Source organism: Oncorhynchus mykiss, chromosome 2 (assembly GCF_013265735.2).
Source record: "Oncorhynchus mykiss isolate Arlee chromosome 2, USDA_OmykA_1.1, whole genome shotgun sequence".
In the NCBI taxonomy this organism is placed as follows: domain Eukaryota; kingdom Metazoa; phylum Chordata; class Actinopteri; order Salmoniformes; family Salmonidae; genus Oncorhynchus; species Oncorhynchus mykiss.
The window spans coordinates 13,582,742-13,604,214 of record NC_048566.1 but is presented as its reverse complement, the minus strand read 5'-3'; the positions used below and the strand labels follow the sequence as shown (position 1 = coordinate 13,604,214).

Below are 21,473 nucleotides of genomic sequence, written 5' to 3'. Positions count from 1 at the left end.
ACAATGGCGTAAAGTAGTAGTTGTAGTAGATAGTAACGTATTGAAATATCCAGACAGGTAAAAATGTCATTTTCAACAGCCTGACAGACAAATTAAATTTATTACAAAGAAAAATGTACAAGTTAAGGGAGGTCACGTGATCATAACAGCTGGTCCATTAAATAACAGTTCATAAAGAAATAAAAAGGTTTGACAAAAACACTAAAGGTAGTAGAAAAACTATTGGGAGAAATACATTTAATTAGGATTCTAGCTTGTAATTGGTTTGCCCTTACATATTCAGACATCTGGAATAGGGGTGAAAATCCAGATTCTATTGAGATGAATGTAGAGTGGTGGATGGACAAGTCATCTCTATCCTGCCCCGAAACACAGGAAATCAGCCATACATTTCATAGACCCCATCTTTATCAACCTCCATCCAAAAGCATTCTGATTTAGAAATGTTGAAGTAACACCTTAAATTCAACCATTTGTAAATTGACTATTTTCCTCAATGTTCAAAGCCTTTGCTGCTTTGGTGAAATACTGGGTTCTTCTGAGGTACTTCAGTCACATTGGTTCTTGTAGAACTGCTTTGCTCTCCTTTTGTCTATTCAGACCCTCCCCACAAGTACCAGTTTCTAGTGGCTCAATACAGACAGCAGTAGGCTCTTCTTCTTCCTCCAAAATTATACCAGGTAGAAATACAAGTCTTCACAGTTGAGTCATGTCCCTTCATACAAAGTGATGCACAAAAGCTTACAGAAGAAATTAGGTTGATAGAAGATACATCGGTAGCGTGGCGCTACCTCATTCCAACCCACTATTGTCGGATCATATTTTGAGGGAACTATGTGCATCTAGCAAACAATGTCACTCCTCGACAACCAAGAACAGTCAATGGCAGTCCAAAGACAATGGAAACAGAGCTGGTTCCTAAGCATTTCACTAAGTGTTCATTCCATGACTGAGAAAGTGTAGAGAAAACCACTGTAATAGAGAATTTGGAATGAAATGGTCAATATGGAGACTGAACACCATCACACACTGGGGTGAGACAGATTGATTTAAAGGGCTGGTGAGTGTCATGTATATCTGAGGCACAGGGAAACTGTACTATTACATACTGCAGAGACGGGGAGAAACAGAACACATTCCTATTGGAGAAAACAAAGCACATGGAAAGATATAAGGGGGTAAAACAGACAGAGAAACAGAGAGATATGAATAAAGATGCAAGAAAAGATGAAAACCACAGCTTAAACCTCTCCAATCTCCTGTCTAAATCCTGTGAGGAAAGACATCAGTCCAAGGTTGAGGTGGTGTTAGAAACACAACTATAAATTATGAATGTATTCTGTCTGTAGAGGTATGGGGACTTGTAGGGGGAGTGGTCTCTGCCCGTGGTGCGGCCTCTCCAGTCCAGTCCATGTATGTCCACTGCACATTTAGAAACACACACACACTCATGTATCCTTTCCATACACACGTCCTGTACATACGCACACACACGTTCACATGATGCCGTTGGTGAGGTACTGGAAGCCGTCATAGAGCTTGGTGGTGATGGAGCGCATGGATCCGTCCACCATCTGCTCCACCAGGACCTGCAGCTGTTCCTCCGTCAGGCTCATGTGGAAACGCTCCTTCAGGGTCCGGATGGTGCTGGAGCCGTGGAAGCAGGGCAGCTGGGAGCCTGGTAGGGAGAAGAGAGGGACACTGAGGAAGTACACTGTAGTACAGTTTGTTACTCATAACGACCAAGTGTACTTCTCCATAAAGCACTTTCCTTAAAGTTAAAGCTACTTTACAGGACTAACTAAAGCGAACATGACTACAATACAGACTAGGACCAGAGAGACATGTCATGACTGATACACAGTTGTGGGTTAGGACAAGGTAAGTATGAAGAGTAATTACCTTGCTGCATGATCTCCACTATCTGGATGACTTTGTCCATGTGTTTACGTGCTGCTATCAGGCCCTGCAGCATGAGCATCTTATAGTAATTAAACATGTCTCCATCCAGACCTCCCATCACCTAGAGAGAGACAGAGCATCTTATAGTAATTAAACATGTCTCCATCCAGACCTCCCATCACCTAGAGAGAGACAGAGCATCTTATAGTAATTAAACATGTCTCCATCCAGACCTCCCATCACCTAGAGAGAGACAGAGCATCTTATATTAATTAAACATGTCTCCATCCAGACCTCCCATCACCTAGAGAGAGACAGAGCATCTTATAGTAATTAAACATGTCTCCATCCAGACCTCCCATCACCTAGAGAGAGACAGAGCATCTTATAGTAATTAAACATGTCTCCATCCAGACCTCCCATCACCTAGAGAGAGACAGAGCATCTTATAGTAATTAAACATGTCTCCATCCAGACCTCCCATCACCTAGAGAGAGACAGAGCATCTTATATTAATTAAACATGTCTCCATCCAGACCTCCCATCACCTAGAGAGAGACAGAGCATCTTATAGTAATTAAACATGTCTCCATCACCTAGAGAGAGACAGAGCATCTTATAGTAATTAAACATGTCTCCATCCAGACCTCCCATCACCTAGAGAGAGACAGAGCATCTTATAGTAATTAAACATGTCTCCATCCAGACCTCCCATCACCTAGAGAGAGACAGAGCATCTTATAGTAATTAAACATGTCTCCATCCAGACCTCCCATCACCTAGAGAGAGACAGAGCATCTTATAGTAATTAAACATGTCTCCATCACCTAGAGAGAGACAGAGCATCTTATAGTAATTAAACATGTCTCCATCCAGACCTCCCATCACCTAGAGAGAGACAGAGCATCTTATAGTAATTAAACATGTCTCCATCACCTAGAGAGACAGTCACAAGAAAGTGTTGTATTAGTCAATTAGCTTTGTTGAAGATGGCAAAGTGTTTCAAACCTCTGCTTTACTCCTGGTTCAACAGAAATCAGCAAATCTGAATAAGAACGTTGCATTAGCGTTCCTGTCAATTAACTCACGTCTACAAACTCGTTGGTGAGCTTGAAAGCAGAGGTCTCGAAGCCCAGGTTGCGGGGCGAGCTGGACAGAATGAAGCCAAAGTCTATGTGGATGATGTGGCCCTCAGCGTCCAACAGGATGTTGCCATTGTGTCTGGAGAGATGACAGGGCAGAGAGAGATGACAGGGCGGAGAGAGATGACAGGGCGGAGAGAGATGACAGGGCGGAGAGAGATGACAGGGCGGAGAGAGATGACAGGGCGGAGAGAGATGACAGGGCGGAGAGAGATGACAGGGCGGAGAGAGATGACAGGGCGGAGAGAGATGACAGGGCGGAGAGAGATGAGAGAACAGAAATGGTCAGAAAGAAAGAGGGAAAATAAGAGAGTGAACAGAATGTAAGTAATGAGAGAGAGAGATGAGAACAAAATGTAAGTGATGAGAGAGAGATGAGAACAAAATGTAAGTGATGAGAGAGAGATGAGAACAAAATGTAAGTGATGAGAGAGAGATGAGAACAAAATGTAAGTGATGAGAGAGAGATGACAGGGAGGAGAGATGAGAACAAAATGTAAGTGATGAGAGAGAGGATATAGGAGTGAATGAGAGGAAGTAGTGGGTGTGTCTGACCTGTCTTTGACCTGCAGCAGGTAGCAGATGAGACAGTAGCCTGCACAGCTCTGGACAAAGTTGCGCTGGGCCGTGAGGAAGGCCTCGGTGGTGTGGGTACCGTGTTCCTGCAGGAAGTAGTCCAGCAGAGACATCTGGCTCTGTTTCTTCACCTGGCGGAGGGATATCAGAGAACTTTAACATGGAAGTCCCACTCCAGTCTCCCTTTCAGATCATGTAACACCTTTTCTACTTAACAAAAGGCCCATCTTAATAGGTGGTCCAGTCATGACACAGCCCGGGGCAGATCCCATCAGACCAACTCATTGAAGTTTGTAGGACATATTTAATAATCATTTGGTGGGTGCATATATTTGCCCTACTTCACACATGTACAAGTGTGTATTATATACATGTGTGAATTGAAAATGTCATTTTTTATTTATACATATCCCAACTCCCCCTGAGATACTCTCAGATAGTGGGGTCACGGTCAGGGCATTATCAACGGTGACCCAGGAGCAATTAGGGTTAAGTGCCTTGCTCATGGGCACATCAAGATTTTTCAGCTTGGGGATTCAAACTAGTGACCTTTCGGTTACTGGCCCAACGCTCTAACGTCCTAGCCACTAGACTACCTGCCGTGTGCCGCTAGAAGTCTAATATCTGGGAGAAAAGGTATTGATCTAGCTGGCTGAGGGGCAAAGGTAGTAATTGTCATGTACTGTCATGTTGTGTCTTGTCTCTGTCCTTTCCCTTCACCCTGTCTCCCTCTGCTGGTCGTTGTTAGGTTACCTTTTCTCCCCCTCTTTCCCCCAGCTGTGCCTTGTCTCCTCCTAACCACCTCGTCACCCCTTTTCCCACCTGTTCCCTTTTTCCCTCTGATTAGGTCCCTATATCTCTCTCTGTTTCTGCTCCTGTCCTTGTCGGATTCTTGTTTGTTGTGTTTCATGCCTGAGCCAGACTATCGTCATGTTTGCTGTAACCTTGTCCTGTCCTGTCGGAATCTGCCGGTCTATCTGAGCCTACCTATGTTTGGTTATTAAAGAAGCTCTGTTTAAGTTAGTTCGCTTTTGGGTCCTCATTCACTCACCGTAACAGAAGAATCCGACCAAGAATGGACCCAGCGACTTCGGATCCTCTCCACTCAGCCGTCGAGATCCAGGGAGCGATGCTAGGCAGACACGAGCAGGAATTGTCTGCTGCTCGACATGCCGTTGAGACCCTGGCCACCCAAGTCTCCAACCTCACAGAACAGGTTCACCATCTCCGCCTCGATCCACCGGCCACTTCCAGGGCTTTCGAATCTCCGGAGCCCAGAATCAATAACCCGCCGTGTTACTCTGGGGAGCCCACTGAATGCCGCTCGTTCCTCACCCAGTGTGATATTGTGTTTTCTCTCCAGCCCAACACTTACGCCAGGAGCACTGCTCGTGTCGCCTACGTCATATCTCTCCTTACTGGACGGGCTCGTGAGTGGGGCACGGCAATCTGGGAGGCAAGGGCTGAGTGTACTAACCAGTATCAGGACTTTAAGGAGGAGATGATACGGGTTTTTGATCGATCTGTTTTTGGGGAGGAGGCTTCCAGGGCCCTGGCTTCCTTATGTCAAGGCAATCGATCCATAACAGACTACTCTATTGAGTTTCGCACTCTTGCTGCCTCCAGTGGCTGGAACGAGCCGGCTTTGCTCGCTCGTCTTCTGGAGGGTCTCCGCGCAGAGGTAAAGGATGAGATTCTCTCCCGGGAGGTTCCTTCCAGCGTGGATTCCTTGATTGAACTCGCTATTCGCATTGAGCGACGGGTTGATCTTCGTCACCGAGCTCGTGGAAAGGAGCTCGCGTTCTCCGTTGCCCCCCTCTCCGCATCACTACCATCTTCCTCTGCCGGCTCGGGAGCTGAGCCTATGCAGCTGGGAGGTATCCGCATCTCGACTAAGGAGAGGGAACGGAGAATCACCAACCGCCTCTGTCTCTATTGCGGTTCTGCTGGTCATTTTGTCACTTCATGTCCAGTAAAAGCCAGAGCTCATCAGTAAGCGGAGGGCTACTGGTGAGCGCTACTACTCCTGTCTCTCCTTCAAGATCCTGCACTACCTTGTCGGTCCATCTACGCTGGACCGGTTCGTCAGCTTCCTGCAGTGCCTTAATAGACTCTGGGGCGGAGGGCTGTTTTATGGACGAGACCTGGGCTCGGGAACATGACATTCCTCTCAGACAGTTAAGGGAGTCCACGGCCTTGTTCGCCCTGGATGGTAGTCCTCTCCCCAGGATTCAGCGTGAGACGCTACCTTTAACCCTCACTGTTTCTGGTAATCATAGCGAAACCATTTCTTTTTTGATTTTTCGTTCACCTTTTACACCTGTTGTTTTGGGCCATCCCTGGCTAGTTTGTCATATTCCTTCCATTAATTGGTCTAGTAATTCTATCCTCTCCTGGAACGTCTCTTGTCATGTGAAATGTTTAATGTCTGCTATCCCTCCTGTTTCCTCTGTCTCTTCTTCACAGGAGGAGCCTGGTGATTTGACAGGGGTGCCGGAGGAATATCACGATCTGCGCACGGTGTTCAGTCAGTCCAGGGCCACCTCTCTTCCTCCACACCGGTCGTATGATTGTAGTATTGATCTCCTTCCGGGAACCACTCCCCCCCGGGGTAGACTATACTCTCTGTCGGCTCCCGAACGTAAGGCTCTCGAGGATTATTTGTCTGTAGCTCTTGACGCCGGTACCATAGTCCCCTCCTCCTCTCCCGCCGGAGCGGGGTTTTTTTTTGTCAAGAAGAAGGACGGGTCTCTGCGCCCCTGCATAGATTATCGAGGGCTGAATGACATAACAGTTAAGAATCGTTATCCGCTTCCTCTTATGTCCTCAGCCTTCGAGATCCTGCAGGGAGCCAGGTTTTTCACTAAGTTGGACCTTCGTAACGCTTACCATCTCGTGCGCATCAGGGAGGGGGACGAGTGGAAGACGGCGTTTAACACTCCGTTAGGGCACTTTGAATACCGGGTTCTTCCTTTCGGCCTCGCTAACGCTCCAGCTGTCTTTCAGGCATTAGTCAATGATGTCCTGAGAGACATGCTGAACATCTTTGTTTTCGTTTACCTTGACGATATCCTGATTTTTTCACCGTCACTCCAGATTCATCTTCAGCACGTTCGACGTGTCCTCCAGCGCCTTTTAGAGAATTGTCTTTTTGTGAAGGCTGAGAAGTGCACTTTTCATGCCTCCTCCGTCACATTTCTCGGTTCTGTTATTTCCGCTGAAGGCATTAAGATGGATCCCGCTAAGGTCCAAGCTGTCATTGATTGGCCCGCCCCTAAGTCACGCGTCGAGCTGCAGCGCTTTCTCGGCTTCGCGAACTTCTATCGTCGTTTCATCCGTAATTTCGGTCAGGTGGCAGCTCCTCTCACAGCCCTTACTTCTGTCAAGACGTGCTTTAAGTGGTCCGTTTCCGCCCAGGGAGCTTTTGATCTCCTCAAGAATCGTTTTACATCCGCTCCTATCCTTGTTACACCTGACGTCTCTAGACAGTTCGTTGTCGAGGTTGACGCGTCAGAGGTGGGCGTGGGAGCCATTCTTTCTCAGCGCTCCCTCTCTGACGACAAGGTCCACCCATGCGCGTATTTTTCTCATCGCCTGTCCCCGTCGGAACGTAACTATGATGTGGGAAACCGCGAACTGCTCGCCATCCGGTTAGCCCTAGGCGAATGGCGACAGTGGTTGGAGGGGGCGACCGTTCCTTTTGTCGTTTGGACTGACCATAGGAACCTTGAGTACATCCGTTCTGCCAAACGACTTAATGCGCGTCAGGCGCGTTGGGCGCTGTTTTTCGCTCGTTTCGAGTTCGTGATTTCTTATCGTCCGGGCTCTAAGAACACCAAGCCTGATGCTTTATCTCGTCTCTTCAGTTCTTCAGTAGCCTCCACTGACCCCGAGGGGATTCTCCCTGAGGGGCGTGTTGTCGGGTTGACTGTCTGGGGAATTGAGAGGCAGGTAAAGCAAGCGCTCACTCACACTCCGTCGCCGCGCGCTTGTCCTAGGAACCTTCTTTTCGTTCCCGTTCCTACTCGTCTGGCCGTTCTTCAGTGGGCTCACTCTGCCAAGTTAGCCGGCCACCCTGGCGTTCGGGGTACGCTTGCTTCCATTCGCCAGCGTTTTTGGTGGCCCACCCGGGAGCATGACACGCGTCGTTTCGTGGCTGCTTGTTCGGTCTGCGCGCAGACTAAGTCCGGTAACTCCCCTCCTGCCGGCCGTCTCAGGCCGCTTCCCATTCCCTCTCGACCGTGGTCTCACATCGCCTTAGATTTTGTCACCGGACTGCCTTCGTCAGCGGGGAAGACTGTTATTCTTACGGTTGTCGATAGGTTCTTTAAGGCGGCTCATTTCATTCCCCTTGCTAAGTAAGCTTCCTTCTGCTAAAGAGACGGCACAAATCATCATCGAGAATGTTTTCAGAATTCATGGCCTTCCGTCAGACGTCGTTTCGGACAGAGGTCCGCAATTCACGTCTCAATTTTGGAGGGAGTTTTGCCGTTTGATTGGGGCTTCCGTCAGTCTCTCTTCCGGCTTTCACCCCCAGTCTAACGGTCAAGCAGAACGGGCCAATCAGACTATTGGTCGCATCTTACGCAGTCTTTCTTTTCGCAACCCTGCGTCTTGGTCAGAGCAGCTCCCCTGGGCAGAATACGCCCACAACTCGCTTCCTTCGTCTGCGACCGGGCTATCTCCTTTTCAGAGTAGCCTCGGGTACCAGCCTCCGCTGTTCTCATCTCAGTTCGCCGAGTCCAGCGTCCCCTCTGCTCAGGCTTTTGTCCAACGTTGCGAGCGCACCTGGAAGAGGGTCAGGTCTGCACTTTGCCGTTATAGGACGCAGACTGTGAGGGCTGCTAATAAGCGTAGAACTAAGAGTCCTAGATATTGTCGCGGTCAGAGAGTTTGGCTCTCCACTCAGAACCTTCCCCTTAAGACGGCTTCTCGCAAGTTGACCCCGCGGTTCATTGGTCCGTTCCGCATTTCTCGGGTCATTAATCCTGTCGCAGTTCGACTTCTTCTCCCGCGATACCTTCGTCGCGTCCACCCGGTCTTCCATGTCTCCTGTATTAAGCCCGTTCTTCGCGCCCCCGCTCGTCTCCCCCCCCCCCCCCCCCATCCTCGTCGAGGGCGCACCCATCTACAGGGTCCGCAGGATTTTGGACATGCGTCCTCGGGGCCGTGGTCACCAGTACCTCGTTGATTGGGAGGGGTACGGTCCTGAGGAGAGGAGTTGGGTTCCCTCTCGGGACGTGCTGGACCGTGCGCTGATCGAGGATTTCCTCCGTTGCCGCCAGGTTTCCTCCTCGAGTGCGCCAGGAGGCGCTCGGTGAGTGGGGGGGTACTGTCATGTACTGTCATGTTGTGTCTTGTCTCTGTCCTTTCCCTTCACCCTGTCTCCCTCTGCTGGTCGTTGTTAGGTTACCTTTTCTCCCCCTCTTTCCCCCAGCTGTGCCTTGTCTCCTCCTAACCACCTCGTCACCCCTTTTCCCACCTGTTCCCTTTTTCCCTCTGATTAGGTCCCTATATCTCTCTCTGTTTCTGCTCCTGTCCTTGTCGGATTCTTGTTTGTTGTGTTTCATGCCTGAGCCAGACTATCGTCATGTTTGCTGTAACCTTGTCCTGTCCTGTCGGAATCTGCCGGTCTATCTGAGCCTACCTATGTTTGGTTATTAAAGAAGCTCTGTTTAAGTTAGTTCGCTTTTGGGTCCTCATTCACTCACCGTAACAGTAATGTTAAATACTACTAATAGTAGTTTGTTTTTGTTGGAGCCTTTCTGAGCCCACTCACCTGGTGGATGGACACTGCGTTGACTATGGGTTCAATCATGCCGCTGTCAGAGGAGATCACCAGGATCTTGTAGGGTTTGATCCAGATAGGCACGCGCTCCTGTTCCCAGATGATCTGGGAGAGGGAAGAGAGCAGTACATAATTAGTCCAGATAAAGTATATACAGGAGATTATACTGTCGTGAAAATGCTGAGTGTGGATATGTGGAAAGAGAGGTTCATCCTTGCTGTGTATGTGGAGCTAGAGAGTCTCCATTCAGAATGACCTGGAGCTGCTGCAGCACTTGAGAGGCCAGGAGCTCTTGCCGAAGGTCGTCGCCACACTTGACGATGACTGACAACAACCTCCAGGTAGGGATGTGTCCATATGGGGAGCCCTCCCTTATCCGCCTATTCAGAACAACACAACAAGTACAGGCACATACAATTAGCAAAGCTCAAACCTTTCCTCTAGCCTTGAGGTTACCATCAAGGCATGCAACACCTCCACGGTCCACTGTGGGGATTGAGTACGCACTGAACCTTCTCCTGCCACGGCTCCTTGAGGGCCACTGCTGAAGGGTCCTCTGGGTCCCGTTTGAATGTGGTGGGTGTGTGAGCTAGCTGCTCTGAGAGACGCCGCCTGTGTAGTGGGGGAAACACACACATTCACCGTCACTACTGAAGAAGCATCATATACATCACAGTTTGAAAGACTACATTATACCACCAAAGCTAGCTCTCTCCCAGCTATTCCTCTGTACCTGATGTCTCCAGCAGCGATGAAGATGGGCTCCTTGCTGTCCAGGCTGGTGATGCTGTCCACTGAGAACTGGGAGATGTTGTCACAGCTGTTGGTGTGGAACTCTGGGAGCTGGGATAACAGAGGAGGGGAAAGAACGGGGGAGAGGGTGAGTACACAGCCCACACTCCTTCGCTACCTGATAAGGGTAGGTGGGCTCCTGACCCCTACCTCCACCTGCAGATCCCCGATGTCGTCCACAGACCAGGCTTCGTTATCCTCATCGTAGTTGTGAACCGTTGAGAAGCCCCCGGCTCGCTGATCTGCCGTGATGCCGCAGTCCGGAAGGTTCTCCACTGAGCGCGTGCTGCGGATCCTGGTCTCGGAGATCCGCACCGGAACGTTGGACGTCTCAAAGTCCTCACACTCCAGAACCTCCACATAGATGAGGTACGGCGCCTGACCAGGTAGAGGTGATTGTTTACATGTTTGTGTTGGTGCGTCGTCTCATTCTACACTGTGTGTGTGTGTGATCTCCCCCCCACCTTGTCTTTGGAGTTGAGCACCACAGCCTGTGTGTGAGGGACGCGCACCACGTGGTGGTCGAAGGCGGCGGTGGGCAGCCAGACGCGGGCGGGCAGCTTGTGGTTGAGCAGCGAAAGCTCCGAGATGAGCCGGGACGTCTTCTGCTCCTTAGTGGGCAGCGTGGCCAGCCGCTTCCCAATGCCCATCAGGGACTTGATGAACTCTCTCTGCGGTGCCAGACGCGCCGGCTACAGAGGAGGAGGAAACATGGCAAGAGTAAATCAGATGTATGAACATAATGACCTTTGGAGTAATAGTGATTTGTAAGAAAAGTTCAGTGTTGTGTTGGAACCAAATACTCTCTACAACAACACACCTTCTCGTGTTGACCCCCAGAGAACAGGGAGGACCACTCCCTTGTCAAATTACAACAGCAACTTAGATGTACAGCCATGAGCCGCTGGTCCATTTGTGTCAAGTTAGTTTGAAATGATTCAGAAGTCAAGGTCCATTATTGCAGCTGATTCAAGTGAGCAAATGTGTATAATCGCCTGTAGTCTTAAAATAGCCTTTTAAAAAGCCGAAACCCTTCAGCAACCAACTTGACACAAATGTCAGAAGATAAGACTAGTTGAAACATGAAAGACCAGAACTTGAAACCATTGGCAAATCATTCATTTGAGGCTAAATTATTGCAGCAGTGGTTTAAAGAAGTCCAAGTTTACACAAAGCCCCAAAACATATAGACATATTTTGTAAAAATAGAAAATTAAAGCAATAGAGTGGAGGTTTATAAGCATGTATCACAATCTGCACCCGTAACAACCATAGATACACAACTGAAACATGACCCCAAAAAACAATGACGAACAGATCCCACTGCTGCCACCAATGACCTGACCTGACCCCTGAAGGCTATTTATCTCTGGAGCCCAACGTTACATATTGAGATACATGCTTACAACTCCTCACTTCGCAGACAGAGAGTAGTCTACAACCCGGCTGCCAATGGAGACAGGCAGCCATCATCCCAGAATGCACCACAGAAGTCTGTGGTGATGGAGGCCGTTAACTTACTGTACCAGTCTTAGTCTAACAATTAAGACTTTCAGAGCTGGAGCTCAGATCCTGGGAAAGGTGAGAGGTTAAAGTACAAAGTAAGGAAAGGAAAGGGGGGGTGGAGGGAAAGAAAGTAAAAATTCTTATTTTTAAAATGTTTATACCAACAACAAGAATCATAATTAGGTAGTATCAGACTGTATGCCCCCAGTGAATGGGAAGAGGCTGATTTGTGTGCCTGTGTATTCCAGGGTCTTGTTGTGAGGAGTGACAAATCTGCAGCTCTACAATGATCCCGGTTATCTGGGTGAACTACTACTAACACTCTCACATGATACTAAAGGTCACAGAGCATGGGGAATAGAATAGAGGAAATAGAGACATGAGAGCTATGTCTATAGAGCATGGGGAATAGAATAGAGGAAATAGAGACATGAGATCTATGTCTATAGAGCATGGGGAAGCAAGGACAAGGAAAACATTAAGAGAGAGATGAGCAGAGAAAAGCTTCCTTTATGAAAGTCTAGTGACATCCAGTGTTTATGAATGGTTACTCACAACAGACAGTGTCTCACTACACATTAATCAGGGGGAGGAGGAATGATGGTGGGAAGAGTCCAAACTAGATACAGGCCTTCAGAAAGTATTCACCCCCCTTGACTTTTCACAGCATTTTGTTGTATTACAGCCTGAATTTTTTATTATTTTGGGTCACTAGCCTACACACAATACCTCATAATGTCAAAGTGGAATTGTGTTTTTAGAAATGTGTACAAATTAATGAGAAATTAAGAGCTGAAATGACTTGAGTCAATAGGTCGAATATTCAATCCCTTTGTTATGGCAAGCCTAAATCAATTCAGGAGTACAAATGTGCTGAACAAGTCACATAATACGTTGCTCTGTGTGTAATAATAGTGTTTAACATGATTTCTGAATGACTACCTCATCTCTGTACCTCACACATACAATTAACCATAAGGTCACTCCGTCGAGCAGCACATTTCAAACACAGATTCAACCACAAAGACCAGGGAGGTTTTTCAATGCCTCGCAAAGGCACCCATTGGTAGATAGGTACAAAAAAAATGTAAAAGCAGACATTGAATATTCCTTTGAGCATGGTGAAGTTATTAATTACACTTTGGATGGTGTATCAATACACCCAGTCACTACAAAGATACAGGCGTCCTTCCTAACTCAGTTGCCGGAAAGGAAGGAAACGGCTCAGGGATTTCCCCATGAGGCCAATGGTGACTTTAAAACAGTTAGAGTTTAATGGGTGTGATAGGAGAGAACTGAGGACGGATCAAAAACATAGTTACTCCACAATACTAACCTAAATAACAGACTGAAAAGAAGCCTGTACAGAATAAAAAAAATATTCCAAAACATGCAACCTGTTTGCAGTAAGGCACTAAAGTAATACTACAAAACATGCAACCTGTTTGCAGTAAGGCACTAAAGTAATACTACAAAACATGCAACCTGTTTGCAGTAAGGCACTAAAGTAATACTACAAAACATGCAACCTGTTTGCAGTAAGGCACTAAAGTAATACTACAAAACATGCAACCTGTTTGCAGTAAGGCACTAAAGTAATACTACAAAACATGCAACCTGTTTGCAGTAAGGCACTAAAGTAATACTACAAAACATGCAACCTGTTTGCAGTAAGGCACTAAAGTAATACTACAAAACATGCAACCTGTTTGCAGTAAGGCACTAAAGTAATACTACAAAACATGCAACCTGTTTGCAGTAAGGCACTAAAGTAATACTACAAAACATGCAACCTGTTTGCAGTAAGGCACTAAAGTAATACTACAAAACATGCAACCTGTTTGCAGTAAGGCACTAAAGTAATACTACAAAACATGTAGCAAAGAAATTAACTTGTCCTGAATACAAAGCATTAGGTTTGGGGCAAATTCTTGTAACACAACAAAATGTGGAAAAAGTCAAAGGGTGTGAATATTTTCTGAAGGTTCCACACAATCACTAGACACCTTGAACTCTCCTCCCAGTGTAACAGTGATGGTGCAACAGCAGTCTTTGTTCACACCATGTGTTTTACAAGCCTTTGCAGAAGGTCACGTGAGACTGAGACAGCATTTTCTGCTGCACGATGACATGAAGTTGGCACATCACATAACAGTATATTTAAATTCCCTTCCTGAAATTGGCCTGGAATTGATTCTGACCTGGCGCCATAATGGGGCAGTATGTCTCTATAGTGGAGTCTCAATAAGAGAGTGGGGAGGTTGTGGTTTGGGTACCTCTATAACAACAATGATAAAGGAAGTTGTGTCAATGACTCATCGATGACTAAAGGAACTGAACTGGTGTATCAGTGACTCATGAAGAGACTTTGCAATTGAGATTTGATTTTCAATTGTGTATCCAACAACTAAACAACTAAAAGTGTTGAAATGTTTGATAATAGACCCGTTCATGCATGAGAAGACTGCCCAATCCTAGATTATCACCCATATCAGGAGGGCACTTCCTTTTACATAATGACAGCTCTGCCGTTTCAGGGACAGTCCCTGAGCACCCTGTAGTGGTGATGACTGAGTACCTTTACATGCACACTAATAATTAGATGGTAAACTGATTATGGCAGTAGGCCAAGCACGGCAGGAGTCATGTAAACACGTTACTCTGCATATCTCAATCGGCGCACGGTCATAATCAAAGTAAGCACCAATTAAAACAGCTGGTTTTCTGAGCAATCTTTCAAATGACTAGGACATGCAAATACCTTAATCAGAGTTGTAGCAGTGTTACTGAGCACGAGCAGCGCAAGCTTCCTCCTTTAGCGCCAGTGAAATTAGTTCAGAAAAACTGAAAGTGTGCATCTTAGAAATAGTTCACATTCAAACTTTTATGTCCAAACTCAGACACAAATATAATTCACAAACGTTTATTTTGACTGGTGATTATCAAAGTCCCATCAGGTAGCCTGATTTCAGATGTGTCCATGTAAACTGGTAGGGGAATCCTTCTTCTTGGGAAGCATGTAAATGTTTAAATCGAACTACTATAATAATAATCTGATTATTTACAATAATTGTACTAATTGTACTGTGCATGTAAACATTAGCTACCCATCTTCCTTCAACGATGACGACAAGAACTACCGGTCTTATCAGCGTAGCTAAATTAACCATTATGACAAATTCTTTACTCTGGTGTTTTTGTATCCAATAGCTACCAGGTTAATAGCCGAGTACTGATGATGTTGCCACATGGTCCGTCGCCATAGCGAACTAGTTTCTCCAAGATATCACCAGACCTCAATAGAGACCTCTGGGCATGGTGTTTCTAGAAGCACTGTGACCCTACAGTAACACTGTCTCCATGTTTGTAAAACATTGTCAGGGTGTCATGATGCCATCGTAAACCGAAGAGGGAGCTAAGAGAGAAAGGAGGAAGTGACCAGAGGGAAATCACTGAGCTTGAAACTGAACTGCTGATTAAGTTTGGTGTGGTAGTCACATATACACATGCACGCACGGACACACACATACAGAGCTCAATTGGTCAAAGATCCTCTCTTCAACATTTTTATATTGAGTAATTTAGCAGACGCTCTTATCCAGAGCAACTTACAGTAATGAGAGCACACATTTTTATACTTTATTTGTACAGGTCCAACGTGGGAATGGAACCCATAACCCTGGCCATGCTCTACCAACTGAGCTACATGGTCCCAAGTGGGAACGGAACCCATAACCCTGGCCATGCTCTACCAACTGAGCTACATGGTCCCAAGTGGGAACGGAACCCATAACCCTGGCCATGCTCTACCAACTGAGCTACATGGGACCATGTGGGAATGGAACCCATAACCCTGGCCATGCTCTACCAACTGAGCTACATGGTCCCAAGTGGGAACGGAACCCATAACCCTGGCCATGCTCTACCAACTGAGCTACATGGGACCATGTGGGAATGGAACCCATAACCCTGGCCATGCTCTACCAACTGAGCTACATGGTCCCAAGTGGGAACGGAACCCATAACCCTGGCCATGCTCTACCAACTGAGCTACATGGGACCACGTGGGAACGGAACCCATAACCCTGGTCATGCTCTACCAACTGAGCTACATGGGACCACGTGGGAACAGAACCCATAACCCTGGCCATGCTCTACCAACTGAGCTACATGGGACCACGTGTGAGTTACATAACCATGACACCTTCTATACAGAGACAGAAGAGGAAGTATTATTCCCTGCTCTGTCTGGAATATGTGCATTCCACTGACCCCAAACCCCAATAGCATGTTATCTCTGGGACTATTTTTCAGACAACTGGTGATAACAGCTACAGATTAAGAGTGCTGGACTATGAACCTCTTTATGTTCTTGTATAATGCCCCCCCATTGGACACCAAGCAGTTGCTTCCAAAGTTAGCTATCCCACTTTGTGAGACACCTGCCAAGATACAGAGAAACAAAGTGACTTAGTGGAAAACAAAATATGTATATACTCCCAGTGCACACCTCGTCCTGGTTGCTCTCCACCTTGGGGTTGCTCGCTGTCCTCTTCAGGTTGCTGCTCAGGCTGATGCTGACCGTGGCGTCCGACTTGGAGCGCTGATGCGTGCGCTTAGTAGGCGACAGACCGTGCTCTCCGCCCAAGCCGTGCCCGTGCAGGGATGGTGCAGCGGTCGGAAGTGGGCAGAAAGGGGCCAACGTCAGTGGCTGGCGGGCACGGACTGCAGCTGGTTTGAGTTCGTCGGAGAAGATGAGTTTGCGTAGCTTGGTGCCGCGCGAGTGTCGCTGTGTGGAGATGTGCATGTCGGAGGAGTAGGCGCCCAGCAGCCAGGCGCACTGCAGCGAGAAGGAGATACTCTGACGGCAGCGGTGCACCTGTGGTGGAAAAATTATTTGATGTGAAATGAGCTATAGAGAGGATACATTTCTAACTCTGATGAGTAGCTAGCCACAGAGGTAGTTCAGGGAGGTAACATACGCACCACGTAGGGCTTGATGGCGTCTCCCACGTCCTCGTCCATGTGGATGTACATGTTGAGAAGCTGCGGCAGGTAGAAGTCCACCTCCTCGTGGCGGAAGCTGAACAGACGGTTGCCGATGTAGGCCTGCACACCCGGCTCCTTGGAGTTGTGTAGATAGGAGATGGCCATTGACACGTCAAAGAGTTTGGACTCAAACAGCCGCAGCAGCCACGACTGCTTGGAGGGGTTGTGGCGCTGGCGCCGCCGCGCGCTTTTCACCGAGCCTGGAGGCAGTGCCTCAGAGTCCTCCTCCCCGGGGATTTTTGGGGGCTTGATAGGCTCTGTATGTACAGTCCCGTTGACCAGTGTTTGGTCTGTGCTATTGCCACCATCAGACCCAGGACCTGACCCCTCACTTTCGCCTTTGAGAAACTTCACCTTCTGCAGCACCTCCTGGCAGGCCATCTTGGCCACCTCGGGATCGATGACCAGGGTCAGCTCGCCCACGCCCTCTGAGATGACATCCAGGGGTGGGCTGGAGGCGGCTGGACCATCGCTGTGAGTGGGGCTGGGACTGGTGGTCTGCTGATAGTGGTAGGATCCAGAGGAAGGGGAGGAGGGCAGAGAGAGTGAGGGAGAGGAGGAGGCTGTGGAGGGGCTCTGCGGTTCTAGTTCCTCTGGCTGTACAGCAGACAGACCCAGCTCCGTGTCACCCATCACGGCCGCTCACCACACTCCCACTGGGGCCAGACAGAGACAGAGAGAGAGAGACAGAGAGACAGAGAGACAGAGAGAGAGAGAGAGAGTAGGAAACAGAAAGAGGTTTCATCATTGTTTTGGCCCTCAACGTGTGACAGACCTAGGTTTGTGGAGGTCATGACATTTTGTCAGCAGGTTATTGTCATGCAATAGACTGCCGGTCTCACGGTAATTGACTGTTAATTAACAAACACGTTTAGCATATCCAGGCCTCCACGCATACAAGCCGCATAAAAGCCTTTGAAACATCTACATTAAAAAAAAATTGGAAAGTTGAATTAATCTATTTAATATACACAATCACAATGAATCCATTATGTATTTTAGGCAGGTCTTAAGAAATATGATATGAAGAAAATGCATTTCAGAAGAACATGTTTTCTGGCTATGCGCCATGCCATTGGCTGTAGGCTTGTTAATTTAGTTTTAGTTTAAGAAAACACTATACTGTTTTGAGAAGTTTTTGATGTGAGTTTTGACTGCATTTTCATCGATATTAGAGTGGTTGGAGGGACAATAGAGCCCTGAATACCAGGCCGTTAGCGACCTGATGGTCGTTAGCGAGTTGGGTACTATCAAAGCATGTCCAGAGTGCATAAATGGAGATTACCGTGACATGGAATTCTACTGCGGTCATGAATCATGACTGTCGGAGTGGCGGTAATATGGTCACCTCAACAGCCCTAGACAGGCCACAAGTCTTCAAAACACAGCCCATAGCTCCTTTGATTCTTCATATAGCATTTACATTGAACAGGAATCAGGTTTGGGCTAAGTGGAACAAAGTGCTCAGTGTGTAAAATGGATCTGACAATCTGTGTCCGTCTTCCCATCAGTCAACTAACATACTGTCTGTAAATGCAGGCCAATGATCTTTTCTATGAGTCACTGTCCAGCCGTCTGTCCGTCTATGAACGTGTTCGCCTGACTGAGGTCACTGTCTTCCGGCAGGCCCTGCTATGTAACGCACATGGCCATACACACCTGCTAATTCTACTGAGCAGATTAGCACCACAGCAGCACTACCTAGTGCCATGCACTACAGGCCCAAAGCAGGGAGAGGGAGGGTTGTCTCTCTGAATCCTCTGTTATCCATCAGGTGTCAATCTTCAACGTGGTTAATAGCACCCCATCACAAGCCATCCATCGTAGAACACAGTGAATAAGGGATCTACCAGAAACTTCACGACTACAAAGATGAAACCAATACATTTTTCACATTGTTGAATCAACAATGTGGGCTAAGGGCCTCGATCTTTGAGAAGAATGGGTGCAGTATAACACTGGTCCTGCTGTATAGGACTTGTGTGGGTGGTGGAGCAAAGTACTTCCTCATTGGGCTAGTATCCATCAGTCTTTTTCTTTGATCAATATGCTGAAAAATTAAAACTCAGTTTTGGTGGGTGTAGAACAAAAGTGTCAGGTTTGTATACAGTGTTCAGCAGATGGAATATAAATTAACCCTTCGCTAGCTGGCTGCGGCAAGTTGTTGTTGAATTAGCCGTTTCAAGAAGCAGGGACAAGGCAAGGAATTACGCATAGCTAGCACCGTTATCCAATCGTCCAAACAGAATCATACAGGTGTCTAGCCAGCCAACACCGTCTAGGCAAGGGGTGTGTCATGGAGATAGGTATACAAACATTTGACACGTGTGGTTAACGTTATAAATATGCTGCAGTTGCAATTAACTTTGCTCGCAAATAACGTTGGCAAAACATTTACTAGAACATTAACGTTAGATAGAGATGGCTAACTCGCTTCAGACGAGTAACGTTAGGTAGACAATCAAACAGTAGCTATCTAACTGTCAGTAATTAGTTAACAGTTCACTAGCCAGCTAGTTGTCGAGCTTGCTGACTAGCTCAGAGCGTAACGTTATTTGCTAGGTAGCTAACATTAGTAAACTATTTATTCTAGTTAAATTATCTATAATTTAGTAGCTATAGTTTAGTAGCTAGCTCCTTCTCATTCCTGGTCAGATTTAGCCATCTAACGTTAACTACATATCTTCCTTAAACGATAAGAAATACCGGTGTTATCATAGTAGCTAAATGAACCATTATGACAAATTCTTTACTCGGGTGTGTTTGTATCTAATTGCTAGCTACCAAGTTAATAGCCGACTAGCTGCTAACCTAAACCTGAGGGATTAACATTAGCTCGCTCGCTTGCTAGCACATAAGTAGCTAACGTTACACCAGCTAACTTGCGTATCAAACTCCTCGTTTTCTTTAAGGCCACGCCACTCTGAGTGCTATAAACAATTAGAAACATAACTCCTACCTTAAAATTGTATTGGATGGTTAGCTATTTAAGTTTTTTTTATCTCCAATATCTCTGCTCCATTTAGAATGCGTTCAGTCCCTCAAAGTGCCGAGTTCTCTGAACAACTTATTGGAGGTGACAGACCAGGGCTGCCTGCTTAGTGCCTGTGTAAAATATATTTGTCCATTATGACAAACTACTCCACAATAAGTGTTATTGTTGTAAAACATGGAAAATTGCTGAATGAAGAACGTGTAAAATTTCAGCTACATCCAAAAGTGCGTAATAGGGTAGAGTAGGGTACACTATGCTACCAGTGTATTATACATAGGCGACAGGAGGTTGGTGACACCTTAATTGGGGAGGACAGGCATATGGTAATGGCTGGAAAATAATAGGTGGAAATAGATCAACATCAAACACATGGTTTCCATTCGCTCCATTCCAGGCATTATTATGACCAGTCCTCCCCTCAGTAGCCTACACTGACATAGGCCTATCCTTTACCAGTGTATTGATAATATACCTTTCATTACTATACACTTGTGTCATAGCGGATGACTAAGTGTATCGCTGGAAGCTTCCAGAGATGTAGAAGTACTATTGCCACAGATATAAAAATGCCTTTTATGGGTCAATAGTATGCTTGGTTTCCCGACTTTGTCACAGTGCTTTGACTTGGATTACACAGTTGTGCTCTGCCTGGCTGCTGTGGATGCAGGAGGGGGATGTAGCGGTGCATCACTACTACTCTCCTGAGACCTAGAAGTACTGTTGCCCCAGACCATGGTGCATCTTGGGTGTGTTTGTGTGGAGTGTTTGCCCCCCTCTGGAATTTCCACTCTGTCACACACACGCGTATGGCCAAGCCTGGCATGAATATAGGATTGCCGTGCTGATAGCAATGATCTATTTGCATCATCTGACCATTTTATTTCCTCACTTCTGATGTTAATTAACCACATCTTTGGATCTGAAAGTAGTATGGATTGATTCAGTTTAGGGATGTAGGAAAGTAGCTGCCCAAATCATGCCTGGTGTAAAATTTAGAAAAGTTTATAGGTCACCTGCACCTATGGGCAGTAGCAGGCACTGTTGAGCAAGTATAAATTATAAGGCTCACTAGCCACTAAATCCAGCCAGCCAAAGGATCTTTGCTCCAGGTCACAACCTGGCCACCATCAAAAGTTAGTTATTTTCCAATGCAAACCAGTATTGCCAATATGTTAAGTCCTTTAAAATAAATCCTTGCAGTGATACCCACTGGCCCAAATATTATCTGAAGTGTAACTGACTCACCCAAGCTTGAGAAAGCTTTTGATAGATTTGCTTAAGGGTCATGCTTCAAGGTCATTCCAGACATGTAGTGTAATGAACCATAGCTATGAGACTCAGTGATCAATTATTATTATCATTCTATATAATAATGTAGGAATATGCAGTACATTTATTCAATGTATTTAAAACCATTAATATCTTGCAAATGAACATGTTGTCAATGAGTATTTAAATCAAATGAATTATATAATAATTATGCAAACCATTATTAATGTAGCAGAATTGGTAGACTGGTGGTTAGATGTAGTTAGCGTAGTAGTTAGAGCGTTGGGCCAGTAACTAACTGAAAGGTTGCTGGTTTAAATACCTGCACCGACAAGGCAAAAAATCTGTTGTGCATTTGAGCAAGTCACTTAACCCTAACTTACTATAGGGGCACTGTACTACTATGGCTAACCCTGTAAAACATGTTTCACTACACCCATCTAGTTTACTATTA

At 46.6% G+C, this 21,473-nt stretch overlaps 1 protein-coding gene across 2 annotated transcripts; it reads right to left on the bottom strand.

Moving 5' to 3' along the window:
* Nucleotides 1–66: 66 nt before the first annotated feature.
* LOC110507693 (phosphatidylinositol 4-kinase beta) lies at nt 67–20,091 on the bottom strand. Of its 2 annotated transcripts, none has more exons than XM_036938477.1 (13): nt 19,715–20,080; nt 16,693–17,411; nt 16,217–16,585; nt 10,665–10,892; nt 10,351–10,578; nt 10,142–10,251; nt 9,916–10,020; nt 9,665–9,788; nt 9,400–9,513; nt 3,600–3,751; nt 2,991–3,123; nt 1,903–2,023; nt 67–1,678 (listed from the first exon to the last, which is right to left on the bottom strand). In XM_036938477.1, the coding sequence occupies exons 2-13, from the start codon at nt 17,386–17,388 to the stop codon at nt 1,497–1,499; spliced, it is 2,562 nt and encodes an 853-aa protein (XP_036794372.1). In that variant the 5' UTR covers nt 17,389–17,411; nt 19,715–20,080; the 3' UTR covers nt 67–1,496. The 2 variants fall into 2 exon arrangements, with proteins under 2 accessions (XP_036794372.1, XP_036794379.1); XM_036938484.1 differs by lacking the exons at nt 67–1,678; nt 1,903–2,023 and adding exons at nt 2,617–2,718; nt 2,767–2,790 and having other exon boundaries at nt 19,715–20,091.
* Between the last annotated feature and the right edge of the window lie 1,382 nt (nt 20,092–21,473).